The sequence below is a fragment of the Hippoglossus hippoglossus genome, chromosome 8 (genome assembly GCF_009819705.1).
Source record: "Hippoglossus hippoglossus isolate fHipHip1 chromosome 8, fHipHip1.pri, whole genome shotgun sequence".
NCBI classification, from domain to species: domain Eukaryota; kingdom Metazoa; phylum Chordata; class Actinopteri; order Pleuronectiformes; family Pleuronectidae; genus Hippoglossus; species Hippoglossus hippoglossus.
In genome coordinates this window covers 11,813,999-11,835,571 of record NC_047158.1, presented here as the reverse complement: position 1 = coordinate 11,835,571, position 21,573 = coordinate 11,813,999, and the positions used below count along the sequence as shown (strand labels likewise).

The following is a 21,573-nucleotide window of genomic DNA, read 5'->3' as shown; positions in this document are numbered from 1 at the left end:
TTGCACGGACTGCGTTTATGCAAAAGTATTTGAACACAGAAACTAGGGTGGCACGATGCTGCCAAACATTATATTAAGCTAAACATTTTCACATCAGTAAATATAGATACTTATCACCATAAATGTGACATTATTATTATTTATTCTATGTTTAAAGTCAGATTTTTGCTCCTGTGTGAAGGTTGTAGATTTTAAACTCTTGTTTATGAACAGACAATGATACCGAGCAAAACATTTTCATAAAGTTTGTTTATTTTATTTTATTTTCCTTAAGTTGTTTTTCAATCTGCCTGAGAGTCTAGACTCGGGGCGTGAAAGTCCCTCGTTCCACTTCCGTGTGTCACACCGTCACCCGTCCCCCGGCGATCAGCAGAAGCCATCGGGGCGGAGCACCTCTGCCAACACAAGCAGCCCCGTAAAGAAAGATGGAGCTCGGAGTGAGACAGCGGTAGGAACATGAGCTGTCACCCCGCAACCCCCGCTCCCGTCGCCGGCTCGCCTCAGTAGCTGACACCGTCTCCTTGCAGAGAGCTCCCGCGGGCCGACAGCGCCTCTATGGCGGCTCTGTCCCATCTCGTGCTCCGGTTCTCGGACTCCGCCGGTCGCTCGTACGGCGTCTTCTCCAAAGGCTTGACGAGGACTTTGTTGATATTTTTTGATCTCGCATGGCGGCTGCGAATCAGATTCCCGTACATCTACCTCGTCGCCTCCATGATGTTTAATGTCAGATTACAGGTAACGATCTCCCCCGTCGTGTGGTGAAAGACACGGTGTCAAGTTTACCAGGTTATCGTGGGTGAAACAACAGCTTTTAAAGGTTCAGTGTGTAGAACTTAGTGACATCTAGTGGTGAAGTTGCACGTTGCAGCTGAATACCCCTCACCTCACTCTCCACTTACAAACATGAAGGAGAACCTGTAGCCTTCAGTTGTCATAAAAACTCAAAAGATGTTTAGTTTGTTCAGTCTGGGCTACTGTAAAAACATGGCGGCCTCCGTAGAGAGAAGCCACTCCCTGTAAATATAAAGTATTTAAATATAAAGGGCCCATTCTAGGGTTAAGAAAACAACAATTCGTATAATTTAGATGAAACACACTAGTATTATTTTATAATCAATTTCACCTAAATCTTACACGCTGAACGTTTAAATGGGGTTAGTTAGTTAAAAATACTCTGCTGTATGAAGTCATGTTGTCTGCAAACTGAGATGCTTTTCTTCTTTATTTATTCCCCCTCCTCAGATAGATGGTCGATTAGATTTAACTCCATTTAAGAGCAGTTGCTGGTTTATTAGATGAAACTAATGTTGTAAAATCTAACTGACCCACAGTGAAACACTGTCTCGTTAATGTTCAGATTTCATTTTAACTGTGTCAGAGAGGAGTTAATTCTAGGTCCTGGGCCACACGGTCAAAAATGACACCAAGATAAAAAGGTTATTGATTATTATCACGATAAATGTTTTCTGAATATAAATCCTTTAGATTTTTTTATTATGCTTTTTACAGTTTCTAAGATGCTTATTCTTACATTTAAGATTCCCTGTTAACATTTTCACTCGTGTCTTCATTTATTATTTTCTGAGAGAAATAACTGACGGCCTCCTCATCTCTTCACAGGTGCACATTGAAATCCACTGATCAGTCTCCAGTGCCTGCTTTTGGACTTTTGGAAGTAAATTGTGAGCAGTGCCATGTTTCAGTCCTCTACAGACGACTGGCTGACGCTGCGGCCGCGTGCTGAGAGGAAGTGTAATTCTGCAGACTGGTGGGGCGACGCAATAATGTGACAGCGCCTGTTGCCGTGGTCAGCCCGCGTCACGCGAGCCCAGTGCCTTTTTGCGGGGGGTGGGGGGGGGGGGGGGGGGGGGGAGGAACAACAGTGACGTCTGCAAAAACGAGCAGAGGTCAGTCGGCAGAGAAGAAAAGATGCATCAGGAGGTTTTTAACTTGCCACCGAAGATTCAGGAGCCGCTCATCGACTGTCGTGCGAAAGGAGAACTGTGACGCCGCCTTTTCTGTGAATAGTGACGACGGTGGCGTGGGTTTTATCTTAAAAACAGATGATTGTTGCTGTGGGACGTTGTGGCTTCTTCTTATTGTCTGACATGTATGTTTTTTAGGAGCTCAGTGTAAAGATGTCACAGAAAAATACTGGAATAATTTCACTTTGATTAAAAAAAATAAACATCTACACCGCATGACACAGGCAAAGCATGTTTGTAGCTGTGGCTTGGGCACTTGATTTGAGGCTGGGATCTGCTGGATAATCGGTACATGGTCTCTGTCAGGAAGTGCAGCCTCAAAGGGAATCACTGCATGTCCTCTTTGTGTTCGTACACACAGGTTGCCACTGTTGTGTTGCACTGGAACGGTGACAAATTCTACCTTCAAAACTATTTTTGTAGCTTCATTTGTCCCAAGTGTTTATTCTGTGATAAATGTCGGGTTTGACGTCACAGAACCGAGGACGAGGATGATTCAATTTGAAAAATAATAAATTTATGAAATCGCTCTTCTAAGCCTTTTTTGTAATTCTTTATCAAATTGGCAAAACTGTCTCTTTTTATTCATTTGACCGCTATAGATAAATGTCATTTTGCATTACTCTCTGTATCTTCAAACAACCATATAAACATCCAAGTGTGGAAAAACCCTTCTCTCTCACTTCCCTGTTTTTCTTTCATCTCCAGTGACATGTGTTCAGTCCTAAAAAAGAAAGAGCGGAACTATATTTTACAAACACAAGGACCAGGGGTAGACATAGTGACACAGGATGCTACAAGTAGTGATAAAACAAATCATTACACATAAAGTACAACACTAAAGATGCAAATTAGGGTAGAAGTGACAGAAAGGCTTCATGTCTATTGGGAATAATTACAATACAACGTTTCTAAACTAAGAGTTTCATGAAAGTTACGTTTTATAAAGTCTATTCCTCATTTGCTTTAGATGGAAGTTACAAGCAGTATATCCACATCTTCCAGGTATATTGCTTTTGCACATTGATTTTTATTTTCAACACGAGCTTCCCTTTATTTTGAAGTACAACATTCTGTCATCAAATCCATTTTATAAGCTTCATGTGAGATTTCAGTAAAATTACATCTAACCAGTGAACTTTGGGTGAATTCTGACCTAGTTCATTTGCAAACACACGAATAAACCACTGAACCAAGGTTTTGGACATTTTAATTTGATTCATTTTATTTTAATGTAGATATTCAAAATCTCCCATAAGAGACAGAAGATGGCAGCCTGTTCCCATTTCCTCTGCTGAAGAATGAGTGTATTGCAGTACCTGATGTGTCCACACGAGAGAAGCATCCTATCACTTATTGGCTCGACTGTCTCATCTGCTGGAAGCCACAAGAATCACGAAGTGATGAATATAACAATGATTATATTTGTCTATTGCTAATTAACTAATTCTGCTTTTTGTCATGAATTATTGCGTCAGTTTGTTTTTCTAACACAGTGGTTTATTGTGTAAGTTCACTTTTAAAAAATGTGTCTACTTCTGGAAATGACACTTGAATGTAGCATAAAGTATAAAGTGTGTTATCTTCTATTTTCTATGACCAGTTAGATAAAATTCCTCCGTGATCCATTCCTGTGTTTTCACAGAGAGAAAGAACTTGTAATGAATGAGCCTCAGCCAGCAGCAGAACCATTTGGCACCTCTCTTCAATGTGCACTTCTTGTGAGCAGATTTCCAAACTGCTGACACCTTCGCTCAACGCAACAAAAAAATATGTCCCCAGCAAACTTCTCCTAACCACTCGCTCAGATGCCAGGCTGCAGTGTTAAACCATCCTGGGTTGCCAAGGCAACTGTAGTTTTTCCGTGTGACAGACAAACCCTCTTGCCCGCTGCCTCCCCCCTTTTCTGGAATAAAAAAAAGAGGATTTATTTCTCAGGGATTTGTCAGAGGAAAATATTTTAATAAGGTTATCATAGAGGACTGGCAGAGAGTGGGAGAGAGATATGTAGATGAAAGATAAGTCGGGTTATCTTTACCCTGTTTCTGCCAACCACCATTTGGACCCTCGGAAAAAAATTAAAAGGGGGTTGTGGAGTAAAGATTATAGAGTTTTAGCCTTTGGCATCTACGGCAGCTCACATGTGTTTCATTGAGACTGAGTGTGAAAGAGTCATAATGCTGCAAATGGAAATGGCTGGGATTCAATTAAAGCTGCAATGCAGTGCATGTAACGTACAACCCACTTCCATACACAGTACTCATATACTGAATTTTAGTAGTTGAGTCTTTGTATACATGACTGCTTTTTTGTTTAATGTTGTCTTTAATACTTAAACATTAATGGGGAACAGTTGAGTCCAAGTAAAACTTTACACACCTCAGACTGAATATAGTTCAAATATTTATATAGATGCAATTCAAAGCCTTTATTGTCTTTGCACAGTTTACAATGAAATCAAGTGTCCCAGTGGTACAAATCCACTTCTGGACGAGTAAAGCCTCTGTGCCTGTGCAGGCCGCCATATCCCCCATGCCCAGATTAAAACAAACTATATTGGAGGGACGTTTTTATTGCTTTTTTCTTTGTCTTACAGGTATAATTTGCAACGTTTGGGAGATTTATACAACTTTAATTTCTTGCTGAAAGATAAATGAGATCAACAATATGTCTGTTTCAAAGACTGTATAGTTATACGACACATCTCCACTTCCTCCTGCAAGAAAGAAATGAAGCCAAAAATATACAGACGCTGCCATCCTACACATTTGGACCCGGATCAGGACATGGTGCCGCGATATCAAGGTCGTGCGGATACACGCGGTTGACCAATCGTGAGTCAATCAATCATGACGTAGCATTAGATAACAAATTAAAAACAAACTTACTGGATAAATAAGCTCTTGAACATACATCGGTGTGACAAGAACTACTTAAAATGAGGAAAGGTTATTTGACGTGTACTTTAACATTTTAGTTTGTTCCATGTCCCATCCACTAACATGGAAGAGGCAGGATTTATGGCCTATACTTTCCCAAAGGTGGCTTCACTTTTGGGGAACTGTCTTTTTTAACTGTCCATTTTTATATACACTCTATGGTTTACACGCTTAATATGAGTAAGTGTAATTCCCCAAAATGATAAACCATTAAGATCTATGAGAATAATTTTTATGAACAAGTTTAGGAGGTTTATAAAGTTTTCACAACCTTCTGCTCAAAGATTGTGGGACAACATGAATCCAAAAACACACAAAAATAAACATCTGTTCACATTTTGGAGAAAATCAAGACAGAAACTCTTGAACTTTACTTTATGGCAAAGACTCCAGAGGGTCCTTTGCTCTGCAGCTAATCTACTGTTGTATTTATTTTGGCCATTGTCTTCAAATATTCCTTGGAAAGTTGAACCAATCATAATTATCCACACCACATATTTGTACCTTTAGATCACGTCTCTGTTGAGCTTCATTTAAAAAAAATCCAACATGAACATGTCGGCCATCAATTTTGTGCTATACAGCCAAACGGGAAACAGGATCTAAGTAAAAAAATAAATGAATTGGACTCACTGCTTGAAACCCCTAATTTGACAAATCTCAATTGTTTATTCACCTCAACAAGCAGCATGGGCATTTATAAATGACACATTAATTCTCCACGTCCATGCATAGGGAATGGATTACTGATGCTAAATGTAATCAAACATTAATCCACACGATTTTAGCTCTGACGCATTAATCTGTAAACCCTCAGTTTGAGGTTTTGGTTTGAAGTGCTGTGGACGAGCAGAGCGTCGCTGTGTTTAACGTCCTCTTTGTCAAACAGAGTCGCACCTTCTATTTAAACGCTGTTGACCGGGGACAAGAGGCATATGTAAAGTGTTACAAAGGATAAGATCAGGTGCTGAGACGAGCGCGGAGCTGACCTCAAAACTGAATCAAAGGGGATGGGGAGGAGGAGAGGGGGGAGCTAAAGGGAGGGATATTGGGGGAGGGGGGTGTATATATGGGGCTGTGTTTGCCTCAGACATTTAGTTAAACTGAAATAGGTCAGACAAATAACATTTTAATATGTAAAGAGTCTGGTAATTTAGTTCATCTCTGCGTTTGTATAGTGTTTTTATGGTGTGCAGCAGAAATCAGTTAAAACTAGAATGGAATGGAGTAGAGATCACACACCTCCACCAAGGCTCAACAGCCCCCTCATGACCCAACATTCAAACACTCATAAATATAAGTCACCCGCGAACCAGAAGACTGATGGTTCGATTCCCAGCATTCCAAAGTGACCCTGAACCCTGAATATCCCCTGACATCTGTGCTGACAGTGTGTGGACAGTGTGTGATAGAAGACGTTCTATATGAATGTGTGTGTGAATGAGTGACTGGAAAAGCTCTATACAAATACAGTCAATTTAACTTTGACCATATATTTGCTTCTAATCCTCTAGAACTTGATAAAACTCTAGTACTTGATTTTGCATTGACTTCCTCCAAGCAACATCATTATGTTAAGTATTGTGTATATGACAAAAAGGGTCATAGTTCATCTATATGTGCTTTATGCTTTTATCTAGTATGATTGTTTTTATCCTGTATGTTACGCCCCCACTGCTGCTGCATCCTGATCACATAATCCTCTGATTGATAATCAGCGAAATTACTTCTTTGGTAGCTGATGATCTGGGCTTCATTTTCATTCAATAGGATTTTATTTCATTTCATAACTGAGAGAAAGTGATGGTGAATGTCTTTAAAGATGAAGAATGCTCAGTAGAGATATTGGTAGGTGGAAATGACCTTTTTTGACAATTTTGACAGTTTGTTATGTAACACACGCACAAACACACACACAGAGGTTTGCTATCCTTATTAGGACTTTGCATTGAATTCCATTCATTGTGGACAGCCTAACCAAAATCCTATCCCTTTATTCATACCTAACCCTAACCTTAACCCAATGACAATGCACATCTTACCACCTAACCAGGACCGCAGAAATTATGTTTTGCCCCATTAGGACCGAGCTTTGGTCCCCATGAGATCTACTGGTCCTGACAAAGTACTAAAAAGGTCCTGTAAAGGTCCTAAAGAGGCAACAAAACGAAGTACACACACACACTCACACACACTCAGGCATACACTGCTGCCTTTGTGCTCAGCAGACTCCAAATACGTGAGTCGCTTGGATCCAGAAAATCACCTCGACTGTGGCCTGCGATCAGGTGGCTGCAGGAAAGAGGTGGTCTGGATGCAGAGTGGGACATTATGACAAAGTGAGGGAAGGAGGAAATCCTGCCACACTCGGCTTCCTGTGACCTTTGTCTCATACACACACGTCATCACGCAAAGACTGACCCCCGCAACCTCTACAGAAGGAAGGAGGTGTGAATCCCTGACACATCCACTGGCTTTCGACATTCTAATTTAATGATCAGTGAAATACGCTTTGCTGTTGCTTAAAAATATCAATAATAACCTCAACCAGCTCATGCGATTTCTTAATTTCAAACAATTTCATCCCTAACTTGAAACACAGGCGTGCTCCTCTGGCTCCTCAAATCTGTTTGATATTCATAGATTCACAGGACTCAGACATTTAAAGAGGCTTTACGTTATGTAATGTGACTCCACTAGATTACATTATAGAGGGAGTGATTTTTGGGGAGGTGGAGAAGGAGAAACAAATGTTAAGGATGTGAGGAAGTTGCTTATCTCTGTGTGTGTGTGTGTGGGGGGGGGGTGTAATTATGAGTTCGGGGGCGTCAACCGCTTTGAAAGGAGGAGGTGATCGCCCTCTGGGCATTGCCGCGGTGACTGGAGCATATGAAGTGGTATGACTGCTCAATCAGGTCACGTGAAGTCGGTCAGGAGTGCCACAGACGGTTCTCATGATGGTCGGCCTAATCTGCCAGGCGTACTTCTCCCCGGGGGTATATATGCACCCTTATCGTCACAGGACACACCGAGTCAGACAGCCTGAAATCCGAGCACATGTTCACTTGATGCCACAGCCTTACTTACTTTGTCGTGAATTGAGGGTCTTTGTCTTGTGGTTTCGATCCACTTAGTTTTGCACACTCTAAAAATGACTGAAGCGAATTGATAATTTTGTAGATTTGAGGCCTGTGTGAAACCTGCGTCTGCGTGCTCAGGTTCACTCTCATCACCGGAGATAACTGGGCCACACTCAAAGGTTTCTCTTATGACTCATAAACACATTAGCATGACATTAATGTGGAACAGGGCGTAGTGTGTGTGTGTGTGTGTGTGTGTGTGTGTGTGTGTGTGTGTGTGTGTGTGTGTGTGTGTGTGTGTGTGTGTGTGTGTGTGTGTGTGTGTGTGTGTGTGTGTGTGTGTGTGTGTGTGTGCCACACAGACAGACAGACACAGAATGTAATTGCTTTTAATGGAACTTATACTCGGACTCTCAGACAGGATTCTCTGCTTGACCAGGTCTGGTGCGGACATAAATGAACAGTAACACTGTACCGTGTTCCAAAAGCCACCGCCAAAATAATGCATATGACCTATTTTCTGCATGCGGCCCTGAGAATATTCAAATCAAGGCTTGCTTTGCATTCTAACCACTTTGCATCAATCCATCTAGTATGCTAAACGTCATGTGGGACCAGAGTCAGAAAAGACTCTTTCTGAACCCCCAAGTGCAGCAGCTTCACCGACAGCCCCCCATCAACCAAACGCTGTTTCCCTTTCTCTCTCCTAGTTACCCCCTAGAAAACGTCAAATCGACACATTTTCACTCTCTCTGAGATCTTCTCCCTCTGTTTTTCCCCACTCAACTAAGTGCACACACATCTCTGGGAATGAAGTTTCCCCTGGAACACTCGGTGAGGTCGTCACAGCCAACGCTTCATGCCGGAGTGTAGAGAAAACAAACAGTGTCTGGACCCAAATATCCCTTCTGATATATTCACATACCTCCACACGTTTACCCAGGTGTAACATCAGAGTCTCCGGTTTCTCTTGCTCGTGTCATTCGGCACCAGACTGGATCGTGCTGGATCGAGGGGGGGGGGGGTCCATTGGATTGTGTCACCCCTTAGGCCCTGCTAGAGTGAACTAGCAGTGATACAAATTTAAAGAAAATACGTTTCATCTCTGTTATAGTGTAACATTAAAAGAACATTATATTCCATCTGTATATCAAGCTCATGAAAGTGAAACTGATGATTTACATTTCACGTGGTGACGTTTCAGTTGAACCCTCTTTGGTTCAACACGAAAAAGGCAGTAAATCATTTGCCTGACCAAACAAAATATTTGTGTTATGTCTAGTGTATGTCCCTTTGTTTAGGAGAACAGGGCCGAGAGTGAAACATTTGTCCGAAAGAGACACGTACGAATAAACAAATGAATGAATGCATTACAACATCTGTTCATGCTTGACCATTGGAGTAATGCGCACAGGAAGTGAGACCCCCACCTTCTCTGTGGAGGCAGGAATGCTATAATTGAAACCGCGTGTGTTGTAGAAACACGTTCTGCAAAGCTCTCTGTATGTGCGTGTGAGTGTGTGTGCACATATATTTCCTAACCTGGTGGTTCTACCGGCTCACATCAGTTGAGTCTTTTATATTTTGGATTGTCTGCTGGTTGGGTCAGTGCAAAGCAGAACACATCCATGCAACATGTTCCTTGACAGAACTTGAAATGAAATTGAATCATCATTTTGCCGCTCTTGCACAGCACTGACCACAAACCTGTCTATCGGCATTCTATGTCTTTTCCCTTCTTCTTTTGCATGAAGGAAAAGCTCATCGTTAAACCACTGCAACAGACCTGGAGGGAAAGTTCAGAGTCTTTAACCAAATGTGGAAAATCTGTGCTTCAGAACAACAGCAGTCATCTGTACTTTGTATTTCCTTCATTTTCTGCCACTCTATATTTTTCATTCTGCCCCATTGCATCTAAAAATACTGTAATTTTTACTTGGATGTATTTATTTCACAGACTTATAGTTACAAGTTACTTCACAGATTAAGATTTTATGTACTAAAACATTGCATTGTGCACTAATCTATAGGAGGATATAAAGTATTTTAATTAGTTCCACCTTAACCAACTACAACATTAAAATACTTCTCACAGCACATTCATATTAACCATAATATAACACACACAAATGGATGTAATAGACAAGCACTCTGAAAGGAGCAATTATATTAAATTATCATAAAATATATAAAGGCATACAAAGATGCAAAGAAAATAAAAGATAGAAACTAATAAAAGAACTTCAGAGCAAAAGCATTAGAAATGCATTCAGAAATAATTCTCTATCTGTTGTATGTGGGTTTTTTCCCACAATGACACACAACTAAATATAACTGCAGTTCTGACAGAAGCCACGAGAATACTCTCCTGTGTCGATGGCTCTGGCCCGTTTTGTTCCTCAGAGCCAGCTGAGCCTCCCGCTCCGTCACGTTGAAGCTGATATTTATAACGTGAAGCAAAGTGCTGAGCTGTGAAAACAAAGAAATGATGAGTGCAAGATTAAAGCATAAAAAAGTATTTTGTTTTAAGAAAAAAGTTTTTCTCGTTACAAATAAACCATTGGCCCATTTTCATTTGAAAAGCACGTTATAAAAGAGGAGGGAGGAAAGATTAATAATGAATTTATAATGAAAAAAAAACATCTATAAAGAGGAAAAATAAAACAATTACTTTACTTTACGTTACGTTAAAGTTACTTTTCGTTACTTTTTGTTACTTTGTTACTTTTCGTTACTTTTCGTTACTTTTCGTTACTTTGTTACTTTTCGTTACTTTTCGTTACTTTTCGTTACTTCACGTTACGTTACGTTACTTTACGTTACGTTACGTTACGTTACGTTACGTTACGTTAAGTTACTTTACGTTACTTTTCGTTACTTTTAGTTACTTTACGTTACTTTACGTTACTTTTCGTTACTTTGTTACTTTTCGTTACTTTGTTACTTTTCGTTACTTTTCGTTACTTGACTTGACAGTATTTTAACAAAAGACACAAGTTGAAAATATGTGTTTTGAGTTAATTGTATTTTTTGACAGCCGTTCCAAAGGCTCTGACTTGTTTCAAATTAAATTGCCTCAAAACATGGACAACATTTAAATAAGAAGTCAAAAATTTCCAAATAGAATCTTCTTTTAACTGTTTCCCACAATCAAATACTGATGACTCTAATACATCAATGTATCAAAGATGAGGCAGTAGAATATATGTCCTTACAAATTCTACTAATATCATCATATCATACCTATTATCTAATAGCAACAAGTAAAGTAAATTTTTGTGTTTATATTAATTTGGTGAACTTTTTCAATGTGGACTTCTGATGTAGTTGTTGGGATGAGACAGAAGATATGATACATAAACATGTATTTATGATATATAGAGTGCTGTACCTGGACTGGCTGTAGACACCGGGGCAGTAGAAGAGAGCCGTCATGACATACTGCCGAGGACAGATGCTGCAAAGCACCAAACTGATCCCATACAGAGAGGTCACCACGAACACCAAGAGGGTCAGCAGGAAACTGCGGTGGTTTGCCTGTCCGACACAGCTGTTTATCCTGCAACACCTCAACACAAACACACAAACACAACACAGACCCACAAGACAAAGATCTGTGAGCAATGACAATGTGTTGTGGCGAATGGAGAAACGTCGAATAATCGATACTGAGCGGATCGACTCATCTGATGGGTATAATAATCTCTCGATCGGCTGGAGTCACGTGACGGTTGAGCGGAGACGAACAGGATCAATTCACACACACAAATAACAAACGCTTCCTGTGCGCGCTTCCAAAATAAAAGACGCAGCTCGACGAGTGACGCCCTACCCCTATGACGGGCACGCGAGTTTCTTTTTATTTTGAAGACAACGTGACACTACTTCCGGTATCACTCTGGTGCGCGAATTCGCCGCCTTGACGCAGCCATGTCCGCCGCTGTGGTTGGAGGCAGCCGGCGGAGTGGAGGCTCAGTCGGAGGGAGAAGGACGACACGCCGGGACGCTGTGCGCGAGGAGGACGCCGCCGCTGCTTCGGTCACACACACACACACCGCTCCGTGACTGACGGGAACCGGAGCGTGACGCCACCGTGACGCGTGGATGGACTCAACACGTCCCTGAAGAGAAGAAGCTGCACGTGAGACTACCTGCGTCCTGGAAAATCCGGCTCACGCGCATTTGGCTTAAATCAGACGTGTTTTTTTTTTTTGTTGTTTTTTCCACACAACGGAAGTTTCTGTGATCGATTTATTTTCCGGGGGGAATTTAAAGGCTGCAGACATGGACGAGGACAACCAAGGTATGAAGCAGTGGGGGGTAATACAAGGATGATTTGTAACCTCAGTGTCTAATAATGATGATAATAATGTCACGGGAGGAGACTTTGGATTTATTTCATCTGCACAAAGTAAATCAGCCACTGAAACAAAGTTACCTGTGTTGTGTTATGATGCTTTTAAGTGAAAGGACCCATGTGCATCTCCAGCAGGCTGACCCACACACTGAGGAGGGCACCAGTCCTGAATGGACCCGCACGCATCGGTGTCATCCGTGTAGCCTGGAGTCCTGTGTTCAGACTCTCTGGGCTGGGGGCTGGTGCCACTGTGGCCCCAGCGGGTCCTTGGTCCTCTCGCAGGCTTCTTGGCACGAATGCATCTGTGCGTGGATCAGATCAGATCAGCACGTGTTGTGGGTGTAGAAACTTTTCAATGGAGAGGTCAGCCCATGGGCACAGTTGTAAAATGAGTAAAAAACGTCTTGGGACTCAGATTCATACTCCTATTCATAATTATGGAAGCTATTTTATTGCATGGCTTTATTATGGAAGGTTGGTGTGTAGTTCCTGTAATCTCTTATGATGTTCAGTTTAAAGGTTCAGTGTGTACGATTTTAGTGAAGGGATCTATTGGCAGAAATTAAAAATAATCCTAGTCATGTTTTCACTAGTGTGTGATCATCTAAATTGTGTGTGATTCATCTCTCTAAAGAGGCCACCAATTTTTTTACGGTAGTCCAAACTGGACAAACTAAACACCTTCTGAGTTTTTATGCCAACTGAAGGTTTCCACAGGTTCTCTTTAATGTTTGGGAGGGGAGGGGGTGAGGTGAGGGATATTTAGCTGCAACATGCAACTTCACCACTAGGGGTCACTAAATTCTACACACTGAACCTTTTATAAAATAAATTAGTGGAATATAATATGAAACTTTATCAACAAATAGCTGCTGTTTGTGACTCCAAATAGCCTTTGGCCATGAAGAGCTAATGACTCGATGGACGGAGACATGCAAAGGTCCCCAACCCCCCTTCATGGGTGCAAGACACACAGACTAAAAGAGACACAAAACTTGCGTCATTTTGTGTCCCTTTGGGGCCATTTTGTTCATCTTTGTGATGGTTGAATTTGCCACAAGAAATGGTAACAGTCATTACAGTGGTTCGTGCCCAGGGGTCCTGGGCCTGTACCCAATGAGCTTATATCCATAATGCTAACAAGGTGACAAGTTGGTTGATGAGGCACCTGTTCACCCTCTGGTCCCACCCCTGGATAAGCAAACTCTACAAAGCCTCTCACTTCGCTGCACAAATTCACTCACTTAAAGTTTGCCAGGATTGAGCCCAGCAGGTGAGAAACCATCAGCGTTGTTGTCTCACCTCTGGAAGCCAGAGTTACTCAGTTCCACATGTTCACTGCTTGCAGAGCTGCAGGATGTGACTATTGGCTGGAGTATTGCATGCATTGCATTTGGGCATAAAGCTGTCATTGTGCTGCATGTACGGCTAGCCTGGCCTCCAGCGGTGGCACACGTCAGCACAGCCCCACAGACAGACATATGGTGCTGTGATGCCAAGCAGGGATAGCTCACAACAGCTGGGAGGGTTTTAACACACACACACACACACACACACACACACAGACATACAGTTTGACACATACATTAATAGCGGTTCGCTAACATACTGACACTCACTCAAATTATCTTTTTTTTTCTTATGGCGCTGTTTGCAGTGGTGATGGATGGACGGCTGAATCATGACCTAGAATGATAAGTGTGTGTGCATGTGAGCAGGTGTGAGTGTGTTTGTGATTGTGACAGATGTCTTCTCATCTGGAATAAACACCAACCTCGAGGCTACACAGCTCCTATTGTTGTTTTTTTCTTTAGTTTTATGTTGTGAACATTATCTTGGAAGAAGTAACCCCCACCTTACACACACACACACACACACACACACTACAACTATGCCCACAACTACAACTATGCCAGGCCATAAGTAGAGTGAGGACAGAATGTGACAGAATTAAGTACTGAGGTGTCAGGGGAGCACAGGCAGTGAGAACAGTGTGAGGATGGAAAGAACGTGTTGCCACGAGACGTAGTAGCAGCAATGGTGATATGTCTGAGTGGGAATAAGTGTGTGTTTGTGGGGAATAAGGGGGTGGGCTGAAATGATGGAGCGACGCCAGTGAAAGACACAGAGGGAGACTGGGGGTGGACTAGATATTGTTACTCAATCAATTCTCCAGTGTATTTCAGGAGTTTCTCTCTGTGATCCGTCATAATAAACTCAGTGAACAGTGAGCAGCCTCCGGACAGACATTCATTGTCCTCAGAGGAAGAAGCCGACTAACATTGGTCATCACCAGATTTTTCCCTTGAGTGAAACGTCCAATTTATGCCCCAGTTTTCTATCATTTATTGTTGTATCATTACCGTGTCATTTACTTTGCTGCAGCCTATATCCAAGAATATAGGGACTTGGCTTTGCACATTTGGCCTTACTGTGTAAGGCTTAGAGGAAATAGGTCCATAGTAATCCATATGACACGCATGACAGTCAACCATACAATACCTTCTGCCACAATACTCCCTTGATGGACAATGGGCCAACAAGAGCCCACAATGCTTTGCTACAGTACAGCCTGTCTGAGCGAGCAGACTGACACATTCTCGTTCTGCATGACTGACGCTGATACTCCATCAGATGTGCACCTACAGTCTGCTGTGGTGTGGAGTGTAATTCTAGTTAGTTGGTGAGTTGTATCCACTGTGTTCAATAGAGGCTACATGAGTGATGCCCATATGGTATGAATCAGAACATTTATGCTACAACGTGCCCTTTGATGGCTAGCGCGTGTGGCTACAGACCGCTTTATTCACACACTGTGAAAACCAGCCATTTCAACTTGGCAGTTCAGCGTGAGAGTGTGTGGTCTGTGGGGTTATGGCACGCTGCAGCCCAGATCAGGCGAGGAGTGATGTGCACAGTGCGTCGGGCTGCGAGATCTTGGAGCCATTCATCTGCCAGGACAGCACCAACAAACTCCTGCTATGTTCAGGATCTGTGTTTTTTGTCTTTGGAGTACATTTGCAGCTGCTGTCTTTTCCCCACAGCCCACACGCTGTCAAGTGGCTAAGAGATGAGCAACATGGAGCGTAGGAACAAATCGTGCTTTGATAGAACGTACCTCTTGGGGGTATCTAGACTAAATCCCCTTTCTGATATGAGTTTTTTGAGTTGGGTTACCTGGTTTATCTGTACTGCACATATCTACAGTAAAATGTGGCTCTTAAGAAACCAGTAGGTTGTAGATGTTTACTTCAAGCCTGAGGAGGCTCGGGCAGACACTAAGGGTCTGCAGCCTGTGTGACGGTGAAGAACCTGATGCAGGAAGTGAGGGGCCAGTGGTGGGATCGAGGCGAAGAACAATACAAAGTCTGAAACACGGAACCTTTCATTTTGGTCGCCTTTCAAATGTGTCATATCTGCTTTACCCACGGCTTTGTCAATCTCTGCTGTAACGTCTGGAGCAAATGATGTATGATGAAGGAAAGACACAATCAGCTGCACTGTTTGTATTTGTCACTTGTAATGAACCACAATTATTCATGGCCTTTTGCCAAGTAACGTGAATGAAACTTTAATCCATCATATGATCCATTAGCCTGATTTGCACCTAAGTTGCGTCAGGTAGATTTTCATTGCCAGTGGTGGTGAACACAACAAATCCCATGATCCCACTCTGCTTCACAACATCATCAAACCTTTTCTTTTGTTATTGTTTTGATTGAAAGACCCCTAGCGGCAAAAGTTACATATTTTATGTTTTAACATAACAATTTGATTCCATCTGGTCTAGTTGATGGACCATCAACATGTTCACTGTCTGACTCATGAGTTCTCAGTAGTTCTTCAAACTCTGCCTTTATTTTGTTCTCAGTTTTGTGACTGTATCTATCACAGTGACAAATGGCCTCTGCCATAGTTCCCGCTGGTGTCTCCAGGGCTCCATTTTGACATGATGAAACACGCACACAGACTTGCAATGTTAGAACAATGCCAGCCACACTGTCTCTGCTGGTAATTAATAGTTTATGTTGTTTATTCAGCACAAAAGCCAAACATTTGCTGGTTCCAGTTTTCTTCATTCTGTTTCAAATCATTGAAAACTGGGTTCATCTGGGTTTTAGACTGTTGGTCCTGCAAAGAAATGCAAATTGAAGTTGTTAGATTTGCCTGTGCAGCGTTGTGCTTTTTCACTATTTTCTGATGTGTAGTAGTTTAAACAATTAGTAAAAATACACATGCACTAATGCTCAAATGAAGTTCAACATTTTGTGTGTGTGTGAGAGCGCCCTACATTTTAAGATAATGTTATATGAAAGAAAATATCTCTCAGACTCTTTCACACCCACCAGTGTGACTCATCTCTATTAAAGTGTGTGTGTGTGTGTGTGTGTGTGTGTGTGTGTGTGTGTGTGTGTGTGTGTGTGTGTGTGTGTGTGTGTGTGTGTGTGTGTGTGTGTGTGTGTGTGTGTGTGTGTGTGTGTGTGTGTGTGTGTGTGTGTGTGTGTGTGTGTGTGTGTGACTGCCGTGCACTCTCGCTGCTCACACTGCCGGTTGTACACAAGCAGTGTGGCTCACTGTGGCTCAGTTACTGCTCTGAGATCAATGTGGAGATGGAGGAGACGTCTGGCTTCTGTGTGCTGCTTGACATTACTGTATGGGCTAAATTCAGTGTGCGTGTGTTTCAACTGTGACAGCCAGCGAAACACAGTGGGCCCTTGTTGGGTTTGGCCTCACAGAATATCAGATTGCACATTACATTTACTCATGACATCCCCTCGGTGGCTTTAAGTTGGACTCACCACGCATTACGCCAGACTGACCCTTGTGGGAGTCAACTTTCTGGATTTGGAAGGCTTCTGTCCACGATCTACTTGCATTCAAGTGAACATGAGTCATGTGTGCAAATCCTCCCGGACTTCCACTCTTGTTTTTTCTGCCTTAAAAACACACGGGTTTGAAGTCGTTTTGTAAGTGCCTGCAACGCTGATGGCAAGACTTAATTTCTGCCTAGAGCAGAGGAGGAAAAGCACACACGCAGGGGCTTTTCACGAAAGTATCCTGTTTCCTCTTCGTCTCACAGTGGCGCAGGTCTGCTGCTCAACAGGGTCACAGATAGGGATCTGTCTTTGTAGCATTAAGGCTGTCAAGGGGCTCGTGAAAGGGAGACATGAGGCAAATCAAGGTATTTTTCTACTCTTTGGAAAGAAAAATCAGAGCGTGCCAAATGTCCCAGGAGTCTGAAGCCATGTGCCGAAGTGGATTTCAGGCAAAGAACGTCCTGCTCCACTTGGGCCTTTGTGGGAGTCTGGGTTCATGGCTTCCATTAAAGTGTGAGTGTATGTGTGGTGGTCAGGGGGTGTCAGGTCCATCGGAAAGGGAAGTGAACGGAAAAGGGAGGGTTGGAACAATTATATAAGTGCACAAAGACTGTTTGACCTGCTGAAGATGCAGAAAAAAGGTGTATCCCCCTCCGGCTGCCAGTACATCCAATGATTCACAATATGAAAACACAACACACTCTCCAGCAGCCTGTAGTTTTTCTCTCCTAAAGTATGATACGCAACAGATTACAGTTTTATTCAGTAGATGCTGGAGATTTGTAGGAGAAAAACTAAACATCTTATTATCAACCTGGAGATTTTTTAACTTAAACCGTTGATCAGTGTTGACTTTTCTGATTTCCCAAGATTTCCATCTTCTTTTGCACCCACCAGCTCTGTGCTCTGTTGCAGGCTGAAATGTTTCCACATGTACTCATGGACTAAATGATTAATCAATAAACTAATAGGCAGATTAATTAAGAAACAATTATGACTGTTAGTGGCAGCCTTACTACATACTGTATATTCCCAGACTGGAAAAATAACTAAACAATATCAAACTATTTATTTTTCCCCAAGATGATCAGCTTTACAACAATTTCATGCAAAAAGCAAAACTTTAGTCAGGTGTACTTTATGGTTATATTTTTGTTTGTTTGCTTGTTAGTTAGCAGGACTACTCAAAAATACTGGATGGATTACCATGAAACTCTGGATGGATGGGTCAGGAGGGAAGCCATGACACTTTGGTGCCGATCCTGATCACGGGACGAATCCAGGATTTGTTTGTTCATTTTCTTTAACAATGTGAGATTCGGAATTTTTCAACATTTACCTTGATTTCTTAGAGAATAACTCATGGATCTTGATGGAAAAAAACAGGCATGTTTAGAGGACTGGTATTTATGAGTGTTAAATGTAGTTTCATAAGGAGGCTGATGGAGACAAGCACATTTTGAATAGTCGACAACTCTAGTGCACCTTTGCATTAAGCGTAGTTGTCCATTCCGTGTGCATGTGTTTGTGGCTGTGTGGAGCATCTGGCCAGCCTCCAGCCTCTTACAGCCCTCTAGTCTCCCCCCTGGGGCTCGTGGCTCTGCCACTTCAGTGCCAACCCGTCTTTTGAGAAGAGATTTGTAACACTCAGTGACTCACTCCGGGGGTCAATGTGTCATTAAACTACTACAGCACATCCCCTGTCTTTGCAACAACTCTTTTTTTTTTTTTTGCATGTGGATGTTTCCATCCCCTACCCCCACTCCCCTTTTTAATGGAAGATGCTGCTGCATCATGCAAAATTCATTCCTCTCTCATAGGGAGCGAGAGGATGAGCTGTGACTGCACCGCTGGTTCTGTGAAGAAGGCTGAGGTCGTAGTCGCTCCTTCAACGTTACCAATCATTGGCTCAGTGATATTCAGAGCGGCAGCAGTGCTCTGTTTGTCACTGAGAAATGCAACGAGAGCACAGCAGGATGACCATGTGACACACAGGCTCTTGAGCAACCTGTCAGTGTGTATATACACATGTACTGTACGTGTGTGTGCTTGTGGCGTCGTGTTGGTGCAGCAAGTCAGTTTGTGTATGTTTAGGAGAGAGATGGAGACATGCAGCAGTGGCACAGATTCAAAGAGGGACTCATGCTGCAGTTGCGCATTGTGTATAGTTTCAGATGCCTAAAGTAGGTTAGTGGTGCAAGGCTCATCCCGGCTGTGTATACCTCCTACTTCCACTACTTCACTTGTGGAGGCGTGTGTGTATGTGTGTGTGAATGTGTGTTGTTGATGTGCACACGTGACTGTAAGTATCTCTTTATATGGTGTGCATGCATGCTCACACAGAGGATTAGTGTGGGCTGCGAGCCCTCTCCCTACGTAAGACAAATGGAGGGGATCAAGTGCGGAGGGATACGGATGACTGTCAGTGGATTATAGGTCGGGGGCTCGGGCCGGTCGCTGTCAGTTCCCTAGTGGAGAGCTGGAACACGCACTTAAACACACACACAGTATACAGTACACACTATATAAACAGGAATTCAACCATGACAAGAAAGGCAATTGTGAAAAAAAAAAAAGAAGACGTGCGGAAAGAGAGAGATGCCCTCCTCCTTGTGTTTTCTATTCCCGACACAGTCAGTCATGTGGTTTTATAGTATGGTGGGTCACCCGGATTTTCTGCTGCTCACTCTTTATTTCTAGGCTCCTTTCCTTTGCCCTGACCCTTGAATAGTTTAATTGTTATCAGACGTAGGACGACTATTGTTGCTTTAGTGAGGACTGTGAAATATAACGTGAACGGCCTTGACAGGGCAGGTCAGGGTGACAGTATCCAGACGACTCCACCAGGGCAGCGGAAATGTCCTTCTACAGGCTAGATGGTGGCTCGGTGCTTTGCTGTACCACTGTACTTAAGGTGCCCCCCCCCCCCCCCCCCCCCCCTCCACACACACACACACACACACATGCACACACTTTCTCTCCCTGTCCCCTGTCCATGTTATCACAACACGTAACTCATGATGCATCAATGTCAGTGCTCCTGTAGATGATGATCGGGTATGATTAATAGTCCGGTGGGGCTTTGACTGGGTCACGACCACTGTGACATACACTCACACACTGGCCCTGGGGGTTTCTCAGCAGGTGAGTGATTTGCAGCGGCTCTCGGACACAAGTTCCTTCACACACGTATTTAATCTCCTCTTTGACCGCTGTCATGTTGGATTTTTGTCATCATCGGCGGGAACGTGTCCTTCAGCTCACCTTGGGGGGAAAAAAAGGAAGCTTTTTTGTCGTCGGCTCTTGATCATTTAATGTGGCCAGAGGAACATGATGCGAACGCTCTGTCATTACTATCCTCATAAATGGACTCGAGTCGATAACATAACTCAAGCAATAATGAGTCATTTTTTCCCTCCGGCCGGAAATGTCAGTCAGTGATATTGAAAACATCAGCAGCTCTCAACTGCTGAAGCTCCCAGGAGATATCTGGTTGTCATACATGTGCAGAACTACATGGTTAAACACTGGACACCCAGCACTTCTCTCCCTCTCTCCTCTGGCCTCTCAAAAGAAGAGGAAACCAATTGTTTTCAGTTAGATTTTTGTTTGATATTCAAATATGTGAGACGGAAAATACTTTAAAGTTTTTTGGGCACTTGTATGTGAAGAGGAAGTTCAGGAGACTGATGCTGGATTTGTAGACACACGTCTTGTCTGCCGCTGTCGCTATTTTCATATCTGTTTCATGGCAGTTTTTCCTCTTGCATTTTCCCTGAATGACTCCTGTTAGGTGATGATAGATTTCTGTAGGTTCATCAATACGATCAACTCCATTTCACATCGTCACATTGTTCAAACATATTGATTATAGCACCTAAAGGGAAATGGACGTTGCAGTATGTAGCTGATTTATAACAAATTGATTGGAGCAAGTTAAAATAAATTCTATTGATGCAGCTATTGATACTGGTAAACTGCAACCGGAAATGTACTTTAAAGTATGAAATTATGTAATGTAATTTATGAATATAAGTACAAAGTCACATAATTTATATTTGTGTGGTTTTGTTTAGGCAAGTTTTGGTAAAGACCATGGTCTTGGATATTAGATGTAAGTCAACAGTGACATGAGACATAACGTGCTTATTTTCGATATGAATGGCTGAACATTGAACAAAGTGTTTGGGGATGAAGATGTAGTCTTCACTGTGTAGGTCAACCCCCAACCCCTCTGTACAACTTCTGAGAACAAAAACCCCACAGCTATCACATTTTCTCCATGACGCATTAGGCGAAACCATTTCGCTGAATATTTTTAGGAAATGGATGACTGATAATGACAACTGTTAATGCAATGCTAAGGCTAAATCGGCTGTGCTATTAAGGTCACCC

At 42.6% G+C, this 21,573-nt stretch overlaps 2 protein-coding genes across 2 annotated transcripts in view; both read left to right on the top strand.

Annotated features, from left to right (window-relative positions):
* Nucleotides 1-317: 317 nt before the first annotated feature.
* Nucleotides 318-2,654, top strand: LOC117765706 (small integral membrane protein 10-like protein 2A). Its single transcript, XM_034592130.1, has 2 exons — nt 318-735; nt 1,621-2,654. Exons 1-2 carry the CDS (start codon nt 556-558, stop codon nt 1,639-1,641), a joined length of 201 nt encoding a protein of 66 aa, XP_034448021.1. The 5' UTR covers nt 318-555; the 3' UTR covers nt 1,642-2,654.
* Nucleotides 2,655-11,899: 9,245 nt separating this feature from the next.
* The window catches only part of LOC117765704 (cytohesin-3), a 32,466-nt gene continuing 22,792 nt past the window's right edge, over nt 11,900-21,573 (top strand). Inside the window, exon 1 of the mRNA XM_034592127.1 lies at nt 11,900-12,307. Within this exon, the coding sequence (XP_034448018.1) occupies nt 12,289-12,307 (19 nt within the window). The 5' untranslated portion in view covers nt 11,900-12,288. The remainder of the gene's footprint in view (nt 12,308-21,573) is intronic.

Bases quoted from the DNA above. Each gene is read 5' to 3' on its own strand.
- LOC117765706 (XM_034592130.1), top strand. From the start codon at position 556: ATGGCGGCTCTGTCCCATCTCGTGCTCCGGTTCTCGGACTCCGCCGGT. The intron at 736-1,620 runs GTAACGATCTCC...ATCTCTTCACAG, and splicing joins TGTTTAATGTCAGATTACAG to GTGCACATTGAAATCCACTG.